This window comes from Sipha flava, unplaced genomic scaffold (assembly GCF_003268045.1).
Source record: "Sipha flava isolate LNK unplaced genomic scaffold, YSA_version1 42_pilon_pilon, whole genome shotgun sequence".
In the NCBI taxonomy this organism is placed as follows: domain Eukaryota; kingdom Metazoa; phylum Arthropoda; class Insecta; order Hemiptera; family Aphididae; genus Sipha; species Sipha flava.
The window spans coordinates 2,877,090-2,898,606 of record NW_020273159.1 but is presented as its reverse complement, the minus strand read 5'-3'; the positions used below and the strand labels follow the sequence as shown (position 1 = coordinate 2,898,606).

The 21,517-nt window shown below is 25.4% G+C and overlaps 4 protein-coding genes across 7 annotated transcripts; 2 read left to right on the top strand and 2 right to left on the bottom strand.

Annotated features, from left to right (window-relative positions):
* Positions 1 to 1,245: 1,245 nt before the first annotated feature.
* LOC112689258 (aspartate--tRNA ligase, cytoplasmic) lies at positions 1,246 to 5,915 on the bottom strand. The gene is made up of 13 exons (XM_025562886.1): positions 5,835 to 5,915; positions 5,693 to 5,761; positions 5,114 to 5,201; positions 4,275 to 4,464; positions 4,105 to 4,207; positions 3,843 to 4,026; positions 3,577 to 3,717; positions 2,877 to 3,048; positions 2,644 to 2,791; positions 1,893 to 2,082; positions 1,736 to 1,816; positions 1,555 to 1,666; positions 1,246 to 1,472 (listed from the first exon to the last, which is right to left on the bottom strand). Exons 2-13 carry the CDS (start codon positions 5,728 to 5,730, stop codon positions 1,309 to 1,311), a joined length of 1,611 nt encoding a protein of 536 aa, XP_025418671.1. The 5' UTR covers positions 5,731 to 5,761; positions 5,835 to 5,915; the 3' UTR covers positions 1,246 to 1,308.
* Positions 5,916 to 6,086: 171 nt separating this feature from the next.
* LOC112689259 (protein Spindly) lies at positions 6,087 to 9,248 on the top strand. Its single transcript, XM_025562887.1, has 9 exons — positions 6,087 to 6,453; positions 6,572 to 6,742; positions 6,895 to 7,074; positions 7,157 to 7,315; positions 8,123 to 8,329; positions 8,391 to 8,489; positions 8,546 to 8,664; positions 8,745 to 8,920; positions 9,028 to 9,248. Exons 1-9 carry the CDS (start codon positions 6,367 to 6,369, stop codon positions 9,195 to 9,197), a joined length of 1,368 nt encoding a protein of 455 aa, XP_025418672.1. The 5' UTR covers positions 6,087 to 6,366; the 3' UTR covers positions 9,198 to 9,248.
* A 290-nt stretch (positions 9,249 to 9,538) lies between these two features.
* LOC112689257 (OCIA domain-containing protein 1) lies at positions 9,539 to 12,223 on the bottom strand. 2 transcript variants are annotated; one of them, XM_025562884.1, is made up of 6 exons: positions 12,001 to 12,222; positions 11,789 to 11,912; positions 10,417 to 10,606; positions 10,211 to 10,353; positions 10,029 to 10,155; positions 9,539 to 9,720 (listed from the first exon to the last, which is right to left on the bottom strand). In XM_025562884.1, the coding sequence occupies exons 1-6, from the start codon at positions 12,058 to 12,060 to the stop codon at positions 9,606 to 9,608; spliced, it is 759 nt and encodes a 252-aa protein (XP_025418669.1). In that variant the 5' UTR covers positions 12,061 to 12,222; the 3' UTR covers positions 9,539 to 9,605. The 2 variants fall into 2 exon arrangements, with proteins under 2 accessions (XP_025418669.1, XP_025418670.1); XM_025562885.1 differs by having other exon boundaries at positions 9,619 to 9,720; positions 10,045 to 10,155; positions 12,001 to 12,223.
* Positions 12,224 to 12,326: 103 nt separating this feature from the next.
* Positions 12,327 to 19,448, top strand: LOC112689256 (rho guanine nucleotide exchange factor 10-like). 3 transcript variants are annotated; one of them, XM_025562883.1, is made up of 17 exons: positions 12,327 to 12,636; positions 14,179 to 14,453; positions 14,541 to 14,814; positions 15,465 to 15,603; positions 15,671 to 15,839; positions 15,973 to 16,128; positions 16,191 to 16,487; positions 16,547 to 16,639; positions 16,711 to 16,935; positions 16,995 to 17,156; positions 17,251 to 17,424; positions 17,496 to 17,667; positions 17,728 to 17,870; positions 17,943 to 18,163; positions 18,253 to 18,544; positions 18,612 to 18,740; positions 18,842 to 19,448. In XM_025562883.1, the coding sequence occupies exons 2-17, from the start codon at positions 14,199 to 14,201 to the stop codon at positions 19,367 to 19,369; spliced, it is 3,429 nt and encodes a 1,142-aa protein (XP_025418668.1). In that variant the 5' UTR covers positions 12,327 to 12,636; positions 14,179 to 14,198; the 3' UTR covers positions 19,370 to 19,448. The 3 variants fall into 3 exon arrangements, with proteins under 3 accessions (XP_025418668.1, XP_025418665.1, XP_025418666.1); XM_025562880.1 differs by having other exon boundaries at positions 15,668 to 15,839; positions 18,842 to 19,369; XM_025562881.1 differs by lacking the exon at positions 12,327 to 12,636 and having other exon boundaries at positions 14,199 to 14,453; positions 15,668 to 15,839.
* The last annotated feature ends 2,069 nt before the right edge of the window (positions 19,449 to 21,517 follow it).

The window sequence follows — 21,517 nt, the reverse complement described above, 5'->3', positions numbered from 1 at the left end:
GTCTGTTCTCTCCGGGCGGTGCGCTTTTGCCGCACTGGCGTTTTCGGCCCGTGGAACGTTCGCCGTCGAATCACCCCGGCCCACGCAACGCGGGTTTCTCGCCCGGGAATCCCGCGCCGTTTTTGTTTGGTCCTCTCTCCACTCATTCGGTTTCTCCCCTCGCATACACACACATGCACGCGCACAACCCTCTCTTGGCGACCGTGAAGGAGTACGCTGCGGGAGGAGGGTTGGCGCAGGGATAGCTCGATGATGCACATCGCAAGTGAATACTACCACCTATATATAGAGAAGTAATCCGTGTGACCGTCTTTCAATCGGCAACGACTGGACCAAACCTAACCTTAAATTGAACGTCGTTCATGGATTAAAAAAATACGATTTTTCACCTGCAGGTGGCAAACGAGTTGAAAACGCGGACCTTTTTTTGCCTCCGAATTCGGCAATTCGCTGTTCCATTGAGCTATTACCTACTTCACTAGGTGATCACCTCACCCTTCGTGTTTTGAAACCGTTTCGCCGTTTGGTATTCACACCATTTATTATATTAATGTTGTTTTATGATGTTGTTATTGTATAATGTATAGGTGCTTGCGTCAATTGGTTCGAACGTTTTATCATTTTAATTTATCACGACGTTAATTTTTTTTCACCATTTTTTCATCATATTTCTTTCTTGACGTCATTTTGCACACGGACATTTCATGATTTATTTAATTGGAACGGTTACGCTAGTCTATATGCAAAACTGTATTATGAAAATTGTAGTAACTAGAATACGTCCGAGTATCAAAAATGTTTACAAATGTTTTGCTATTTTACATATTTTTATTTACCGTTGCTCTGTAATTAACAGTATCATTAAATTGTTCATCAAATAATTCTTATTAAGCTTATCTATCAAATCATTGAATATTGTTATTAAAATTAAATTGCATTTATTCATAATTTACACCAACATTTTAAAATACATTAAAAGAAAATAATATGTTTAGCACCTTAATTATTAATTTATTAAAAATCTATTAAAATCTATTATAATTATATATAAATTCATAACTATTTTTCTGTAATAAACAGTATTAAGGATGTATTGATTATAGTACATCAACAATTTTATTATTTAAGAATAAACCTTTTATTTTTGATAGAATAATGAAAATGAAAAAAAAAACATTTATCATTATGAATATTATTTATTTATATTAAATGTTCAATCTTATCAAATGATTATTGTACAATATATTAAATTGTTTTTATTTTTTAATTGTAATAACAAAATAAATTCTTTTTAAGAATAGAAAAAAATTAAGGAGTTAATCTTTTAGGATCACGGGGGAACATTGATACTTTTCTTATGTTGTCTAAACCCATGTACAACATGACAACTCGCTCCAATCCAATTCCACCACCAGCGTGAGGTGGACAACCATATCGGAAAGCATCTATATATGCTGAAATTTTTTCAATATCTACAAAAATATATTAAATTTAATATAAATTAAAATATTACATCATTATTTATACAATATCTTAATTCTAAAATCAACGTACCAACTTGATGATGTTTAGCTCTTTCTATTAAATAATTAGAATCGTGTATTCTTTGAGCACCAGATAAAATTTCTTCACCTCTCATAAACATATCATAAGAATTTGAGGCAACCTATTGTTAACAATATAACAATTTTAAAATGATAGAAACTAAATGCAACAACAAAATGTAATATTATACTTTTGAATCAGGATCAGGCATTGTGTAGAAAGGTCGTACAGCAAGAGGGAACTTGTCCAAAATATAAAAATCTGTGTCATACTAAATAATAATAATGTTATTTAGACTACATTAGCATTGAAACAAATAGTTATATTTGATAAAACAATAAATATACTTTAGCTTTAACTAAACGTCCAAGTAACTTTTCATTAGGTGTTGATAAATCTTCTTCATCACCTATTTCAACTCCAGCCTCACGAAGCATACTAACAGCAGTTGGAAATTCTAATTTTAAAGGTGGGTCTAAGAACCTAAAAGGTTCTACAGGATATTGTTCACAAATTGTTTTTATTTCAGATTGATAACTAAAATAAATAATTACATATTATTAAATATACTAAAATAAAAGATACCCAAAAATAAAATTAATAACTGGTATAAATTGTTTATGAAAATCCTTTTTTGATAAATGCTTCCAATAATTTAAAATAATTTCATCATAATATAATGTGTAAATATAGTTTATAATCAGTGTAATATCTATGACTATAATTGTCATGATATATTTTATTTCTGAGTATATTATATATTATATTATATTTTATTTATTAATTTTTTATAACTTTTTACTATTATTTTAAATATCTAAATAAACAAGCACCCACTAGTTAAAACACTAATAAATACAAACTATTTTTATGAATCTATGCAAATTTAGAAACTGAGCTATTTTTGTCTTGATAATTAATTTTTGGACTACAGTTACCTAACCAATTAGTAGGAATTTTGTAGAAGTTTCTTTTCTTGGGACAGACTTTCTGTCAGGTAAGCAAAACTACCAGAAACTGGGTTGAAACTAGTGAATATATGTTTATTTTGCTTAGCCACGATACCATTATATTTATTTATAATAAAACTATAATTACTTGTCTCGTAATCCTTTAAAAATATTAGTGAAAAGTGAACCAATAACATCCACTACTTCATGATAATGATATTTAAAAGCCATTTCTAAATCTAATCCAACAAATTCCGTCAAATGTCTATATGTGTTACTGTCTTCTGCCCTAAAAACTGAAAACAATAATATTTTACTATTAAAATACAACGTATAAATATTAATAAATATAATTCAAATTCTTAAACCTTATTCTCATACCTGAACCAACTGTGAACACTTTATCAAAATCCCCAGCAATAGCCATTTGCTTATATAACTGAGGTGACTGAGCAAGATATGCTGAACCTTTGAAGTATGACACTGTAAATACATTTGCTCCACCTTCACTTGCTGCATTTATCATTTTGGGAGTATGGATTTCAACAAAACCCTAAATAAATTAAAAAAAAAATTATTGAAAATATAAAATGTATGTATATTTGTTCAACTGTAAAATAATAAAAAAATAAAAAATTGAAATGTTTAATTAAGGTTGAATTACTTTACTTGAAAGTTTAAAATTATTTTTGAATTATATTACGGATGTGGATGTCTTAAAAAAAAGAAAATTAAAGATGTAAAAATAATAAATATTATTAAAAATAAATAGACCTATTGCACTAAGTAGAAAGATAATATTAAATGTTATGTAATCATTGTATGAAGGATACTCAAAAGAAATTCAATTCAATAAAAAAAAATGTTACACTAATAAACATAATATTATAGTATTTACAGCACTAAAAATGTACTAGTATATAAGAAAATTATATTAAGTAGTAATAAAGGTAACTTTTTTTAAATTAAACTGTTAAACTTGAAAATTTCTCTTGTTAAATATTAAGTTTAACATACATTCAATAATAACATAACAAATAGTAAGATAAAAATGAATAAACAAATATTTAATTAAATTTACTTTTTCAGTTAGTGTATCTCTAAATAGTTTACAAACAGCAGCTTCGAGACGGAAAATAGCTTGATTTGCTGGAGTGCGTAAATCAATAACTCTATTATCTAATCTTGTATCTTGATTGACTTTAATATTCAAACCTTGATCCTTTAAACAATTTACATTTAAAATTTAAATTAAAACTATTCTTAAATGATTTGATATATAATGTAACAATCAATCAAAATTAATTAAATTAGCTTAAACACTTAGATAAAATATAAATAAAATACCTCCTCGTCCTCTTTAACTGGTCTCGATGCATCTTCAATGAGTAAAGGAAGTTGACTAGCAGCCTGGCTAACTACCCACAGTTCTTCAATATGTAATTCAACATCTTGTTGTGTGCATGATCCAATTTTAGAAGGTGTTTTCATTACTTTACCTTTAATATCCACAATAGATTCTTTGCTTACACTACATATATTAATTAATTAATAAACAACAAAAATATAAATTTAAAAATAGGTTGTATTAGATAGTTTTATATCTTACTTGGAACAAAACTTAACAAATTGTTTACTTATAGTATCAGACACAACAGCCAACACTTGAACAGACCATTGCTGTTGTCTGATTACCATAAAACATTGTTTACCTAAAGACATATATTATATTATATTTTAATAATTATAAGATAAAATCATCATCGTAAATATAATAACCTTTGGCACGACTAGTGTGTAGTCTTCCACGTACCCAAACACTATTATCAGCTAAAGCAGTCATAAGGTTCTTTACTTCCACAAAAACTCTATCAAATAAATAATCCTTTGAACTTTGTATCATTTTTAATGATCCATATTTCCCAATCGATATATCTTCACTAGACTCTTGGTCAATACTGATTATTTTCTATTTATGACACACAAAATTCAAATTATTTTAATTATAATATTATAATACATAAATTGAATGTAGAAAATCGAGACAAGTGGAAGGTTAGGACAAAGGTGGCCAACCCCAAATAGTTAGGAAAAAGTTGAAGGAGAAGGAAAAGAAAAATATTATAATACAGATTTTATATTATTTTAATAACTTACTTATAGTACAAAATATTATTTCAAGTATTAAGTATCTACAGTGGTAGCCTTAATTGTAATACAACCAAATAAATAGATATATCTACTATAAAATTACATACTCAACTTAATTAATTACATAAACTAATATTATAATATGTAACTTAATTTTATAGTATTTAACTGTACTTTTAACCTAAGATAAAAATAATTAAAATATTAAAAATTAATTTTACAAAAAGAAAAATATTTTTGTAAAATATTTACCTATTGTATTTTTAAGTGTGCAAAATTGTAATTTTATCATTTAAGCTTGATAAGTATAAATAGTGAAACATAAAACAATATTAAAACTAGAGTACACTATATTATATAACAAATAAAGTCATTACTACTTTTATAAATAACCAATATTTAATTCCAAAAGAAAAATAATATGATAAATATTTAATAGTAAATAATTTGATAAATTTTAAACTTACATTTGTTGCTTTAAATTGTTCTTTCTTCATAGCTTTAGCTGCAAGTTTTTCTTCTTTTTTTAATTGTTTTTTAGATTTTCCTTGGTCACTAAAAAATAAGTAGATAGTTATCATTTAACAGACATAATAAATTTATTATTAATATAATTTTTATAAAATCTTTATCAACAAATATTAATAAATAGACAAATTTAAGTGTAAGATAGCTCACAATTATAAACTTTGAACTAAAAATTTAAGGCTAACTAAAGTTATCAAATAATTAAACAGCATTCATTTAATTTTATAGTTTATGATTATGTACATTGGACAAACAAGCCAAACTAATGTACAAAAAATAACATATAATCATTAATTCCAAGTTATTTTTAAGAATTATTAAAATAATATAGAATAACTAAAATCAGTAAAATGAACTCTTAAAAAAATAAAATTAAAATTATTAACATTCATAAATTAGGTTATATTTAATTATTATCTCAATATAAACTAATTGTTTATTAATTTATATATAAACAATAATAAATAATTCTATTTAATTCGATGCATGATAAGTAAAAAAATGAATAAAAAAATTACCCTTCGGTGAGTTCAGAAACACCTTCAATTGAAGCCATTTTTCACTGAATACAGTAGGTATCTAAATATCTAAAAAAACAAGTTACAAAATATCGTACTATCTATAATAGTAATTATATATAGTTTAAAGTATTGCTACAACCGTATTGGATGGAAGTGGCAACTTATGGACAAGTTGAAACTTTATAATCTAATCGACAAAAATAAGTCATTTCAGACTTAAGTACACGCTGTTTTTCTTATCAATTCATTTTTATCACTAAGTTACTTATCAGAACAAATATCATTGCACCAATTATATTGGTGTTACTGATTTTATATATATATCAGTTAGTATCACAGTTTATATGAAAACTTTAGTAGGTATATTTGTAAATTTTAATAGTCTCTGATTACCACTGTATGGATAACTTTAACCTAACCTTGGTATATTTAGGAACACTGAAAAGATAACCAATAATTAATATTGAATGTATTTGAATTTTAACGTTCCTATTTCTCTTTAGTTTAGTTTGTTGTTAAATTGATTGTCAGTGGTGGGCTTGTTCGGCAGTTTATCGTTAGTTTTAGTTTCATATTGTTCATTACGTTTTTTATGTTGGTATATTGTTTATGTTTATTTATACTTACTAATTCTTTTTTTAAAAATATCAGTCTTTCAATACTTAAATAAAATGGATGAAAACTCATCTCAGATTGATGGCAGTTCTATTAACGACCCATTATTAAATAAACCTCGCCTTAGTGTTACTTCTATTGATGTAAGTTATGACAGTTATTAAATAATTATTTATCAAAACAAATATTTGTACTTAAATATATTATCATAGATTATATGATAATTATACTATTAAAAATTAAAATTATATTTTTATGCAGATTATGAAACAAGAATTATATGAAACACAACTACAATTAAAAACAAAAAATTGTATAATAAGTGAACTCCAAGATGATGTTGAGCAATTACATATCGTTGAAGATGAAAATATGAAATTAAAATTAGAAATTACTTCAAAAGAATCGGATTTAAAACAATGGACTGTAAAAGTAATAATTTTAAATACCTATTCTTTACATAATCAATTTGTAGTTGATGCAAAAGATTGAAGCAATAACTGTATTGATTTTGTTAAAAAAAATTTATATTCAGTAGATTAATAATTATAAAATAAAGTGTTTTTGATTCAAATTTGTTGCAGTATTCAAATTTAGAATTTAAGATTATAGAACAGCAAAAAGAATATGCATTACAAATTGATGCATTAAAAGATGAACTTTCTATTTTAAAAATGTCTAAAACTACACCTAAAGATGATTTACCGGTTAATTTAAATGAAAGTATTATAATGGACTTAAAATCTGAATTAGACATTAAAAATGTAAATGGTTTAATTTATAAGTTGATATGTAAAAATTATTTTGAAATCTGTTGATTTTTATTAGCGTTTTATTTTAATGTAGGAAAAATACAATGAGATGCAAAATATAATAAAAGATCAAGAAATAATGATTGTTGAGTTAGAATATTTAAAAAATAAAACAATTGAAGAACTAGAAGACTTTAAAGCAAAAGATTGTATTAAAACTGACAAATTAAATGATTGGAAACAAAAATATGAAGTAAGACTTTAACATAATCAATATTTTAACTAAATATTATTTTTAAATTTTAAGTAGAAATAAAAATAAAAATATTATATTAACTGGGTTGTCATGACCAAGAAGACTAAATGCCTATGCTAAAACTAGTGATGGGAAAAATCCGGATTTCGGATTCTAAAATCCTGATTTTGCATTGAATTTGGTTTTCGGATTTGAAAACATTGAATTAGTATTTTTTCAAGAACTATTTATAAGAAATACAAAATAATTTAACATCCTCAAAATTAAATGATATTTTGACCTAAACTAATTAAGAATCTCATTTACAATTTTTTGTGTTATATTAAATATATTAGAAAATAAATTTTAGTTATAATTAATTGTATCTTCAAGAATAATGGTATATAAGATTTGAAGTGTCACCAATTATTAAGATATCTTATTTAGATCACCATCATCTTGTCTGAGAATTAAAATAACGACTAAAAAGTGGTGTAATGAAAGTTATATGATTAAAATACAGAAATTTGCAATTATAAACACAAATCTCAAATTTTTAAATTCAAAAATCCAAAATCCGGATTTCATTCCCATCATTAGCTAAAACACATGGTTGTTAATGTTTTTTCTTTCAAGGCTGAAATACAGTCCTTTGTCCTGAGAAGAGAAACAGCTATCCACCTCTATTGTTCCAAAAGTATGAGTCCTAATATAACCGTTAACCATACTGTACTTGTGCTATAATATGAAACACCAATCTCAAGAAGTTATGGCCCTGTAGTCAAGACTCTCTTAAAAAAAATATATTAAAAATATAATTTACAGGCGCTGCAGGAAGAATGTGAAATGCTCAGACTCCAAGTTAATAATTTAAACAATTTAAATAATCATAATAAAAGGGGAAATTCATTATTTGCTGAAGTTGATGATAAAAGACAAGCATTAACAACAGAACTTGAAATAAAAAGAGAAAAATATGAAACTTTAAAAAAATATTTATCAAAAGCTAATCACGAAAATAATCAACTGAAGGTTTTAAAACAATTAAAAATATATTTTTCTTGTATAATTCATGTTTGAATTTTTTTTTCAGATGGAAATTATGAGATTAGAAACACAATTATTAGAAACTGAAAAAAATGATGACTTTGAAAAATCCACTTTAATTCAAAGTTATAAAAATCGAATAAGTGTAATATATTTATAGCTATTTAATTTTATGAATTCTATGAATAATTTTTTTTATAGGATTTAGAAACTACTATAAGAGAGTTAGAAAAAAGACCAGAAACCCCCCAATTATTAAAAATAGATAATTTAAGCAATGAAGGAATGAATGTAGTTCTTCAAATTGTAGCTGATGTAAGGTATGTTGTAAAAATATACTATTTTCCTTGGGTTTTTATTTTTATATTTTTTATGGAAATTACTTTCATACTTATATTAGGAATGAAAAGAAAGCTTTAGAAGAAGAAATGAATAGACGATCAGTTAGAGATATGGAAGCTCGACAACAATGTTTCAAAGGGGAATGTGAAATTCGACAACTTAAAAAAGAAATAAGAAGAGATAAACTTCAATTAAAAACATTAGAAGAACAAATTTCTATGTTTAAATCTAAAAGTAATTATAATTAACAGTTTTAAATTTTAATCAATTTTCAAAGAAAATAAAACTAATTAGTTTTAATATTTTTAAATAAAATGTAAAAATGAAGTTATATTTTCCAGTGTCATTATGTAAGGAAAATATGAAAGAAGAAAATCGCATTACAAAAGGGGTACGTTTTAATGAAAACTGTAAAATTGAAGATGGAGGTACTTCATTGAAACCAGTAAAAATAATTCCACAACAAGCTATTTTAAATACCATTGTCTGTCCAAAATTTGAAGAATTATAGTTTTACTAAGTTCTTATAATATTAAACTATAAACCTAATTTTTTAAACTAAGTTAAAATAAGTTTCCTTGATTATTATACAGTAATTTAAATTTTATTTTATAATTTTTATATAGTAGCATTACAACATTTTTTAATAGCTCATATAAGTAATATTGACAAAAAATTATTTAGAATACAATTTAAAATTTAAATTCATATCAGATGTTTAAATCCAACTATAAAATTATATAAATTTACACTAACAAGTATTTAATTATTTTAAATATGAAATAGTAATTTGTAGTTATAAAAAATGTGTGGTTAAAAATAACAAGTAGGATATAAATTTACTAAAAATTATATTCATTATAAGAAAAAAAAACTAATTACATTCAACAATTAAGACATAATTATTTTTTCTTAACTATTAAAATACATCTCCAAACTGATTACGTGACTCTTTGGATTTAGGGCTTCTTGTTTGATCAGATGGTGGGTATTGACTATCCCATGTTGGTTGAGAGTCTATTGGAGGTAGTGACCTAAATCAAAAATGGAATGTTATTTACATTTTGTTAGAATAAAAATACATTTATATTAAATTAAGTTAAACTTTAATATATTGTATATAAAAAAATTATTTTTCAATATAACATCTTTCTTAAATTGACTATGAAATTGAAAGAAATTAATATAAGTACAAATGGTAATTATTTGTATTATTATTAGTCTTAGTCAAACTTAACCAATTAAAAGTAAATACTTCTGTTGAAACTTCTAAATATATATTAATAAAATAAATAAATAAAATAATACTAAAAATATATATTTTGTTAATATAACTGTGTACCTATAAAGTGGTTTACTTGGTTGTGTTTTTTCAAAATCTTGTCTATTACGGGCTCTTAGTATATCATATGTTATAGGTGAATTATAACTTGACATTGGATATTCATTATTCTTAGTACTTGATAAGCCTAAAATTAAGAATATATTTAAAAAAAAGTTGATGGGTTTATGAAATTGGCTTACCATCATAATTAGGTCTATAGTCAGTATCTAAAGAGTTCATAGGTTTATGCATGTCAATATCTATGTCAGATTTATAATCTGTTTCAAATGATGAAACATCAGTATCTTGAACCCCAGGTATAATGGTAGGGGTTAATATATTTCTTAAAAATTAATAATCATTATTATTTCATTAATTTTAAATTATCTATGAATATTTAAATTACCCTTGAGAGTTTTCACCCATAGCTTTTCCTCTACGTTCTCTTAAAACACGTCCAATTTCACTATTAGGAATCTGCATTAGCCTTTCAGCACATTTGTTTTGATATGAATATTTTCCAATTACATAACCCAATAGGCCTGCACCTATTACTTTAGGCCATGGACCCCATTTTAAACTTCGTTTCAGAAAGCCTATATTTTTTTAAAATATTTATAACAATAAAATTAGAATAATTATAAACAGAGCTCAGAAGTCATAGCACTATCAAAGTAAATGTTAAGCACTCAAAATTGGAAAATGCAAATTAAAATTTCATTAACAAATTTTTTTTTTTTTATAAATTTACTTTTAGATTTTACCAGTTTGAACCAAATTCATTAACCTAAGTTAGGAGCTGATTCGATAAACTTTGTTTAATTTTAAGCATTTTTTTTAAATCAATATAAAAACAGAAGACCCGTATAGATAACCTATTATAACTATAGCTCATGATCAATCGTATATGCAATACACCCAAATAACGACGGAAAACTAAAATAAAATCATTGTGCTAGATATTCCTACCACAGAATAGATTAAATCTATAAATTTAATCTATTTTGTGATTCAACGATAACGCTTTCTACGTATATATGATAATTGCAATATGTTAGAACAGATTTTAAAAATAACCAATTGAAAACAAATAGAAGTGTTTGGTATGATCGATGATAACAACCAAATAATATGTACCATATGAAAATTAAAATACATTTTTGTTTTCGTTAGTATATTTGTATGTGTTTGATCCAAAATATTTTTATTTTACAATCTATGAAATTATATACATCTTGTTTTTCAAACAATTTTATTTATTTTTTTATATATTTATGAATACTCTTTACTATAGCATTTATAATTCTAAATTATCAAATAGTATGAAAAATTGAAAATATGAAAAAAATAGCAAAATAAAATTTTATATATAACATCGGGGAAATTTGAAACAAATTTGTATCTTACTATGAAAGTTATAAGACTCCAAAAAATATATAATCTGCAAGAACTTCCGAGTCTTGATTATAATTAAAAAATATTTTAATATAATAATTATTTATTATTTTATTTAGATGAAAACTCAGAAGTTCAAAAAACAGACAGTTTGATATGATTAAGAATGATATGAGGACTTTTGGAGGGATGTAGAAAATAGGAGACTGACCCTTAATAGTTGGGAGTAAAGCGAGAGAGAAGAAGATAAAAACATAAATTAAACATTATAAACCATAGCAAATTCATTAACATACTATCATTAAATTTTAATAGATATTTGATAATAATTAGTTCAATATTTAACTTTCCCAATACCTAATATGGTAAGCAAAAAAAATTACCGGCATTTATAACCATGTACGTTCCAGCACCAAAAGTTAAAGACAGTGGTAAACTCCTTTCATAAAAGCTATCACGATTGCATTCCTGCATGACTTTCTTTTCTTCCGGCGAAAATTCATAAAACTGTACGAAGAAAAAACAACAAAAACCGTCAGTATCGTATTCACGAGGATCCTATAAATACATGAAAATAGTAAGTAGACCAACATACTAATGAATCAGCCGAAATTTTCCGTTGCTGTTGGGATACACCGGGTTGTTGATTTGCCATGTTTAAGTAGATAGAGTTGATTATAACACTTTAAAATCCTATGCAAATCAGTTAAATATTTATATTACCGGTGTACTAGTAAATTACATTAATTTTTAGAATAAGAGAATGTTACGACAAACAGGAGCAAACAAAAATAACATTTTTAATTTTGAAGCGTTATCGTTATCACCAACCTGGAGGAAATATGTCAGTGTATTGATAACGTGCTTAGTTCTGAACACAGCCATTGTTTACCGAACGTATCCAAATAAATAATCTGATCACCACTCCATCATTCTTGTTTTTTATTTTTTATATTCTCTCTCAAATCACACAAGTCGTTCCCCCAACAAAGTCAATTAGCCAATGTTGTTATTATTCTGATTAAAATATTTTTACTGTTAATTATTACATTATTATTTAATTTTTTATTATCTGTTTTCCGACTTCCGTTGTCAATTTTCAAGTGCTCTGGTATCGTCTCGGCGATGTAATCATTTAGTATAGAAAATTATTCATGTATGGTTGTAATGTTTTATTAATGCTCGTGTTTTGAATTGTTTCATCATATCGTCAAAAATGGATATGAAAAATGTAAGCATATCAAATTATTTGTTTGATTGGATGTCATTTATTCAATATAATATAACCAAATTCATATTATTTGACAAATTATAATTATCTTAATAGTGACCCCTTAAATATGTTTAATTATATAATTATTATATGTCTATTCTCTGAATTTTCAAATTTGCATATTTCCAAGTATTATTTTTGGTATATATTTTAGCTATTTGTTAGATAGATGAAGAATTACCATTTCTAAAAATAAGTTTACCAAATAACTTATAAATAAAGTTAATGTTTCATTTAAAGATGTCTCAATATATTCAGAATTCTACAAATTATTATTTCAATAATTTGTAGATTATTAAGTGATTTCACATTAGTTTATTTGAATTTGATGTTGCACTAAAAATAATAATAATTGGTAATATTTAAAAGGGAACTTATGATAGGTGCAATTCAATTATTTTGAATAAAATGAAAATTTTTTTAACTTTTTAGTTCTTACATTTTTTTAAGTCTACTGTTTCCGTAAACTGAAATCTGGCATGCAACAGTAGACACTTATGAACAATTCATAGTATTTTAAAGTATATAATGCGTGTTTAATATTTTATTAAGCAATATTGATAAATAAATTAGAAATATTAAAAATTACTATATATCTTATTGATTTTTCATAGTTGATGTAATTACCTAATAAATTTGTTTTTAGAGTATAAAAATTAAAGCTTATGCTTATTTATCATGGATTACGACATGAACATTATCAAGTTTAATAAATGATAATTACACTTTTATGTATTAATATCATATGCTGTATTTATAATTAGTCTTAAAAGTAATAAATTATAACGAACAATATGTTTAGGAAAAAAGATTTAATAAGATTCACAATTGATTTATTTTCTAATAACAGGTAAAATAATAGAGTAATTGACAATTTTATCTTCGCCCAAAGCCATTCATGAAAATACTTTTTAAGTTATAGCCTAAAAATTCAATAATCTATTACTTAATTACATTTTTTCAAATCAACATTTTTGACTTCGAAAAGAAACCAATCTCTATACATAGAATTTTCGATAAAATCATTATTTTCATATAATATACCATCATTAAACTAAACATCAACAAATTCAAGACATTTTACATTTTTATCTGATAAATTATTGTAGTTGAAATAAATAACATACAGACCTTTTTCAGAAAAAAAAATGACCCAATTATTATTTCTTATTATAAGATTTATACTGTAAAATATATATAATAATAATTGACAAAATATTAGCTATCTCATGAGTCACAATTTTTACTGTATCTTAAAACTTGCATTAATGAAGTTCTGCTTTAGTAATTTAGTAATTTGTATGCATGTACATGTGTATTGGATGATTCATTAAATATATTTACAATTTTACAGTGGTTTAAGATTCCAATACTTTTTCAGTATAATAGTAGTAGTAATAATTTTAATGTTTTTGATGAAATCTTGTATCTAATCATGCACTAATTTATTTATATATGTATATATATACAGATTCTTATACACTTTTGTATCATATTCAGGTATATTATAGCTGATTAAAATGGCTTCTAGAGATAAGCAATCTCAATATGTTGATGGTCGACGTACTTGTCCACGGTATAGTGGACCAGCTTCAAGTAATGGTGACTATGCTTATGCTTATTATGAGCATGGTCCTCATGGGTCAGTCAAACCACATTCATGTTCAAAACATAGTTATATCAACCGATATGGACGTGAAGAGAACATATATGAAGAGATTGGCACATCTAAACTTGATGAAGAAGTTAGATATGTCCATTCAAAACATTTACAGGCAAATATTAATTTAAATAATATTATTTAATAATTTTAAATTATTATTTTAACTATAAAATATTTACATACTTTATATTTATTTAAGGTTTTGGATGAATTAAATTTATCAATGGAAGCTATGATAATGCCTGATAATGGTGCATGTTTAAACAATAATGGTTCATCTGGCCTCAATTTAGGAACTTCGAGAGATGGTTCACCAGTAAATTTAAGTGTAGATAGTGGGGTAGCTTGTGATGCTAGTAGTTGTGGTACTAATAGCCTAAGCCGGCCTCGAAAATCTCATTTTAGCACAAAAAGATTTTGGAATAAAATGCCAACATTAATATCACCCAGTCCGAGTAAAACATCACTTCCTGGTAATTTCCTTATTATTATTTTTGTTTTAGATAATAATATAAAGTTAAAAAAAATTATTCATTTTATCTTATATGGTTTTTTAAACAGTCAAAGATAATATATAGTAATATATGTATATATATTTCATATATATTAGATAATATATATTGTAAATTGTTTTATTTTGTAACTATACATGATTTATTTTTTTTATATTAAAATATTAGTTATCATGGGCATAGCTAAAATTTAAATCAAGGAGGGAGGAGGCAAAAACATAAAGTTATAAGTGTTTAACTCGTAATTCAAATAATTACAGATAGACCATTGGATAACACATAAAACGTCAAAATGATTACACGTGTAGATAACACTCGGTCCCACTAAACTATTTTTGGACTTATATTTTATTTAATTTTTGATTTTAATGTAAAACTTACACATTTGGTATAAACAAATAGAATTCAGTTTGAGGCACATGGGTGGGCAAGTGCCCCCCCTGCCCCATCCTCACTATGCCCATGTTTGTTGTTATATTATTTATTTAATTATGATGTTATAATATTTATTACATATATATTTATATATATGTGAACTTAATATTATAACAAATCACGGAAAGAAACCTACATTTTTATCATGAATTTCAAGTAAGATATTTTACCAACAGATGAGTCAGTACGATGGCGACAAAATTCATGGGATGAAGTAACTCAGTCAACTACTATTAATGAGCGACATACTCCATCACAAAAAAGTTCAAGTTCTGATAGAGATCCAGAACTTTCATCAGAAGAAGAAAGTAACAAGTATGTACTTATTTTCCTATAACATTGTCCTTGTGTTTAGTGTTATTTATGTTTGTATTTTCAGAAGTTATGATGCTAGAAATAATGTTTCTAAAACATTAAAATGGACAAAAAGTTCTCCAGATCCAGATCCACCTTCTAGTCCTGGTTTATTATCGAGATGGTTTTCATTAAGAAGATGCTCTCAATATGACCTAGATGTTCGACCAAATAGCAAAATGCCTCTATTACCAGAAGTATATTAACTATTTATATTATCATTTAGTTTTGTTGCATCCGTTCTATAAATTGAAAAACTTGTTATTATAAATAAATATAATTTTTTCTTTACTATATTCTTAATTATATTAAATTCATTTTTATTTACAGGTAGAAGAAGACTGTTTTTCTAGACGACTTATTCCACCAAGTCTTCCACCAGCACCTCCAGATATATCTGAGCAAGAACTTAGACGTAGGTATATTGTTGATGACATTGTAAGAAGTGAAAATTCTTATTTAGCTACACTTCATAGGCTTGTGAATGTGAGTATTTAAAACATATATTAAATTTGTGTTTACTTAAAAAATATATGTAAACATTTTAGGATTATAAAAAACCACTGGAACAAAGTATGCCATCAATCTTAAGTCAATCAAAAATTTCAATTTTGTTTCATCGAGTTCCAGAAATACTTCAATGCCATACATTATTTAGAATAGCATTAGCTGAAGCTGTTGCAAACTGGGATCGTGATCATAGAATTGGTGATGTGTTTGTGGCATCATTTAGTAAAGCAATAGTGTTAGATATCTATAGTGGATTTATTAATAATTTTTTAAATGCAATGGAATTAGCTAAAACTGAAACCAAAAGAAAAGCATCTCTAGCTGAATTTTTTAAAGTGAGTATTTTAATTGTATTACTATATAAACATTAATTAACTTAACTAAATTTCTTTAGAATCGTCAAGAAGCATCCCATGATCGTCTTTCATTTTACAGTTTGATGGTTAAACCTGTGCAACGATTTCCACAGTTTATTCTTTTCTTGCAGGTTTGTATTTTATACAATTTTTGTTTTAAGTTTTAATTTCAAAAAATTATTCAAAATTTTTAATTTTTTAGGATTTATTACTTAATACAAGTTATGGTCACCCAGATAGAATGTCTTTGCAGTTAGCTTTAACTCAATTAGAATCGTTAGCAGACATGCTTAATGAAAGGAAACGTGAGAGTGAACAGGCTCAAGCATTTAAAGAAATGTTGAAATCTGTATCTAGTAAATTAGCTGTTCGTCCAATAGCAGATAGTAATAGATGCCTCTTGAGACAAGATGATGTTACTCAAATTGTTAGTTTAGCTATTATAAGTATTATGCCACTCATCTAATCAATTAATATTATTTTTAGGAAATAAATCATGGAGAAGTTATTGGTAAATGTAAACCTCGACGTTTGTTACTACTGAATGATTTATTAGTGTGTGTCTCAGTCAATAGTAAAGATGACTCTAATAGCACATCTCAAAAAAGATTAACATTCAAATGGAGTTTTCCAATTTCTGAAATTCAAGTATGTTAAACTAACTTAATTTCTATTTTATATTATAATTAAATTAATAGTTATTTGATACTATTCACAATTTTGGGATGTTTTTATTTTATAGGTTATTGATACATTGTCATTGCCAAGTGTTTCGCGTACAATTGCTGGTAACACAGCATCACATAATAGTATTACTACAGATAATCTATGTAATGAAATGAACCATCTAATGCATGATTATCAAGTAATCAGTCGAATTGTTGAATTAGCATCAACACTAAAGGGCACATATTTGGTTTGTATTGACATCAAATGTAATTTAAGATAAGATAATTGCTTTCTAATAAAAAATATACATATTTTTAGGATCTTACTCCGGAACATTTGAAAGGTGTTTTAAATGCAATACAATGTGAAGTGCAATATAAAGGAGATCAAGTAGCATGGATGGATTCTTGTTGTCTCCAATTGTTTATAAACCGTCAAGGATACACTTTTCAAATGGAAAATCCTGACTTACGTAAAGCTTGGATAACTGGTAAATATAAAAAATAATATTGTTAATGTATTCATTTTTTAACTTAAAAATATTGTATAGAATTGAGGCTTGCCCGCTTAGCATTGGATCCAAATAATTCTCCAGCTTGGGAAGTTCCTGATCAAGAGCTGATGCGTCCAATGACAAAAATGCCATTGTTTGTTGGTGCTCACCCTATAACATCATCCAGTAAACAAGCCGAAGTAATGTTTTTTTCTTAAATAATATATATATATATATAAACTACTTATACTTGTATAATTGGGATTTTATAGGTGACTTGTGGATGTTTTTATTCTTCTGGTTGTGGTAAATTTTCATATTTGTGGGTTTGCACTACTAATATTCCAATGAATACACATATAGCCATTATGTCTGTTAATAATACTTGCATTTTAAAACAAATTACAACATTAGACTTGCCACAAACTATTGTAACAGCTATAGAGTATGTCAGAGCATCAGATACTGTTTGGATGGGTACCAATCATAAAAGGTAATTAAAATGTTAAGCAAAATATTTATATACAACATTATTTTTTGTTATTATCATTTGGTATATATATATATATTTATATTTTATAGTATTTTGATTTTTAATACTGCCGATATGTCTGAAGAAGCAAGTATTTCATTACCAGGCGAAGACGAAAGTCTGAGAGTTACGGCCATTAAACACCATTGTGATACTGTATTTGTAGCTTTATCAAATGGATCTTTGCTTCTCTATAGAAGAGGTAACCAATCCAAAGAACCAGAGATTGTTGTTTTGGGTCCAGATGCACCCATTACTTGTATTTTGCCCATTAATTTATCATTGTATGTGGCATGTGGTAAACAAGTATTTGTTTTGAGTGCCATTACTGGAGAACTTCAAGTAAACATCAAATAAATAGATTAGATAGTTTAAAGATTATTGTAACTAAAGACTATGTTGGTTTTAGAAAAATTTTACCATTCACCATGGAAAGAATGTGAATCACTTAGCTCATTCTGGTGTTGGCCTTTGGCTTTCATTAATTAATTCAACTACTGTTTGTTTATACCATACTGAAACATTTAAACATTTACAGGTACGTTTCTGAATCTATAATTATATATTTATGAAAAATTATATTTATATATAAAATACTTGATAGTTATTTACTTACAATATATTTGTTTTTATTTTTAGGATATAAATATTGCATCAAATGTTATTAGATTAAAAGGTACTGCTACACCAGTTAATGTTACTGCACTAATGGCTTGTAAAGGGCTTTTATGGGTTGGTACTGATGCTGGTATTAGCTTAACTGTACCTTTGCCTCGTTTAGAAGGTGTACCCATAATCAGTGGCAAAGTAAATGTATCTTACCATGGACATACTGGTCCAATATCCATTTTAGTGCCCTTACAAGATCCACCTACTGTTCTAAAGCGTCCACCTTCAAAAACATTAGCTAGTGATATATATGACTTGTATGGTCGTTTAATGTGTGTTAAAGACTATGATAAAAATGAAGATGCTTTGAATTCAAGTCGATGGTCTTTGCGATCCACTGATGAATCAACAGTACAACATGTACGATCAGATGTATCAAAAAAAGATTTTACCTTAGTAACCGTATCCTGTGGGCGAGGTTATGTCAATTATCAGCAACCATGTTGTTCGACAATTGAAAATAATGCATATATCATACTTTGGGAGATCAAGCTCTAAATATATGCTGGTAATTTAATTTAAATATATAAAAGTTGTAGACTATTTTTTATCTATAATCTACAGGGTGTTTCTGAAATTGTTATAATGTTATAATTTATAATTTATTATAAAAATCACTTATTAAAAATAAATTTAATTTACTTTTGGAATTAAATATTTCTGGATTAATATTTAATCTATGAATAATATTTAATTAACTTAATGAATAATAAATTAAAGCAAAAAAAACTTGCCCAATCAATAAATATTTTATAATAATTTTTCCTAGTCCCAATTTAGAATTTTCACGTTCTAAACCTATACTTATAATTATTTTTAAATATTTCAAGAAACACCATTTTTAAGCCAAATTCTATTTTAACCTTGCCAAATTAAAACAATATTCTTCTTTAGAGCTGTATAGTGTAACTGTAAATAATAATAATAATAATAATAATAATAATAATAATAATTTTTTTATTCTAAATCAATCCAGTCATTTTCTATTATTTTTATCATTTCAATCTCAAAATATTTTAACACCTTTGTAATCAAACTTTAGTATAATAAATTTAAAAAAGTTTATTCTTAGTAATTGTTTTCTTATATTTATTATGATAGTAATGGTTTTAAAACGAGTACATGTTCCTTCAACTTTTATTTAATTTTAAACAGTTAGCATTTGATACCACATTTTACCATTATTACTATTGTATAGTAATAAAATTTTAAATTTTTTTAGGTAAGTTATTCTCATTTTCATTCTGTTTATATGTATTACCTGTTCATTATTATTAGTAGCTAAATTTAGATTTTCATATTTTGCCATTTTATTATTTTTCTTCCAATAGTTATTACTTATTGTTTCAAAGTGTACAACTTAAACAGCTCTAATGTATTGAATTTGTTGATTAAATATAATTAATGTTTAATTAGTTGTTTAAGATTTTATAAGTTGATTTTATATTTATGTGTGCGCCAAAATAATTCTATGCTATTTTAATTAGTAAATACATTAGTATAAAAATGTATATGTTGCAATAATGAGTGTACTTTACAATTTGATAAGAAATATTATTGAATACTCAAATAATGCGCAATAATTTACTATGCATTCTGTAAAATTTCAGTATTAAAATTAATCTACTTTAATATTATTGGTATCTAAATTATATTATCTTTCATAAGGTATTATTAATTGTTTGTACATTATTCTTACAATGTTTTATGTCCACACAAAATATTTGCATTTATAAATCTATATTATTTTATACTTTTAACTATTCAATGCACTTGTAGTCAAATTTTTCACATAAAACTTATCAAAACAATGTTCACATTCAGTTTTATTTATTGATGAGTGATTTAAACCAATTTTTTATATAAGGTTAGAAAAAAATATGCTTCTGTGTATAGATTTTGCTCTTTATTGTCACCTATTTATTTATATCTGCTATTGTAAAAGTTATAAATTTAAAATATAAAATTCAAACCTTGTGTTATAGTCTTCATAACTTTTGCTGCATATTTCTTTAACTTCTATAAGGTTTTAAATACATGGAACCACTTATGTATATCCATAAATAAACTGTGATACTTATTAAAAATCACCCAATTGCTTTTTTTTTGCATTTATATATATATACTTATTGCAATATTACTATAGAAATTAAAGTCTTGTATTATTTATCAATATTGTACCTACACTTGTATACAAAACAATGAAAAACTGTATTTTATTCTATTGATATTTTATCCTATATATATATTTCATTTACTATTAGCAGATTATAATTTATTAATGATTTGTTTCTTCCTAAGTACTGCGCTAAAATATTAGTCTATATATCTTACACATATGTGTAAACAAATAACAACTATGGTTTATACAGTACACTAACTTACACACATATTTAAACTATACACATACACACACACACACACACACACATACACACACACACACAATAAATAGTAGTCATTGAAGTACAAATTAAAGCACATACTAATAAAAACTTATGAACCTTATTTAAACACGTTTTTTTAATAATGTTATTTATTCTACCAAATTTTACAAATATTTGGTACTCAATTATCTATAACATGTTCCTTACTTGTTGAACATATTAATCGATCAACTACTACATAATATAATATATTAATAAT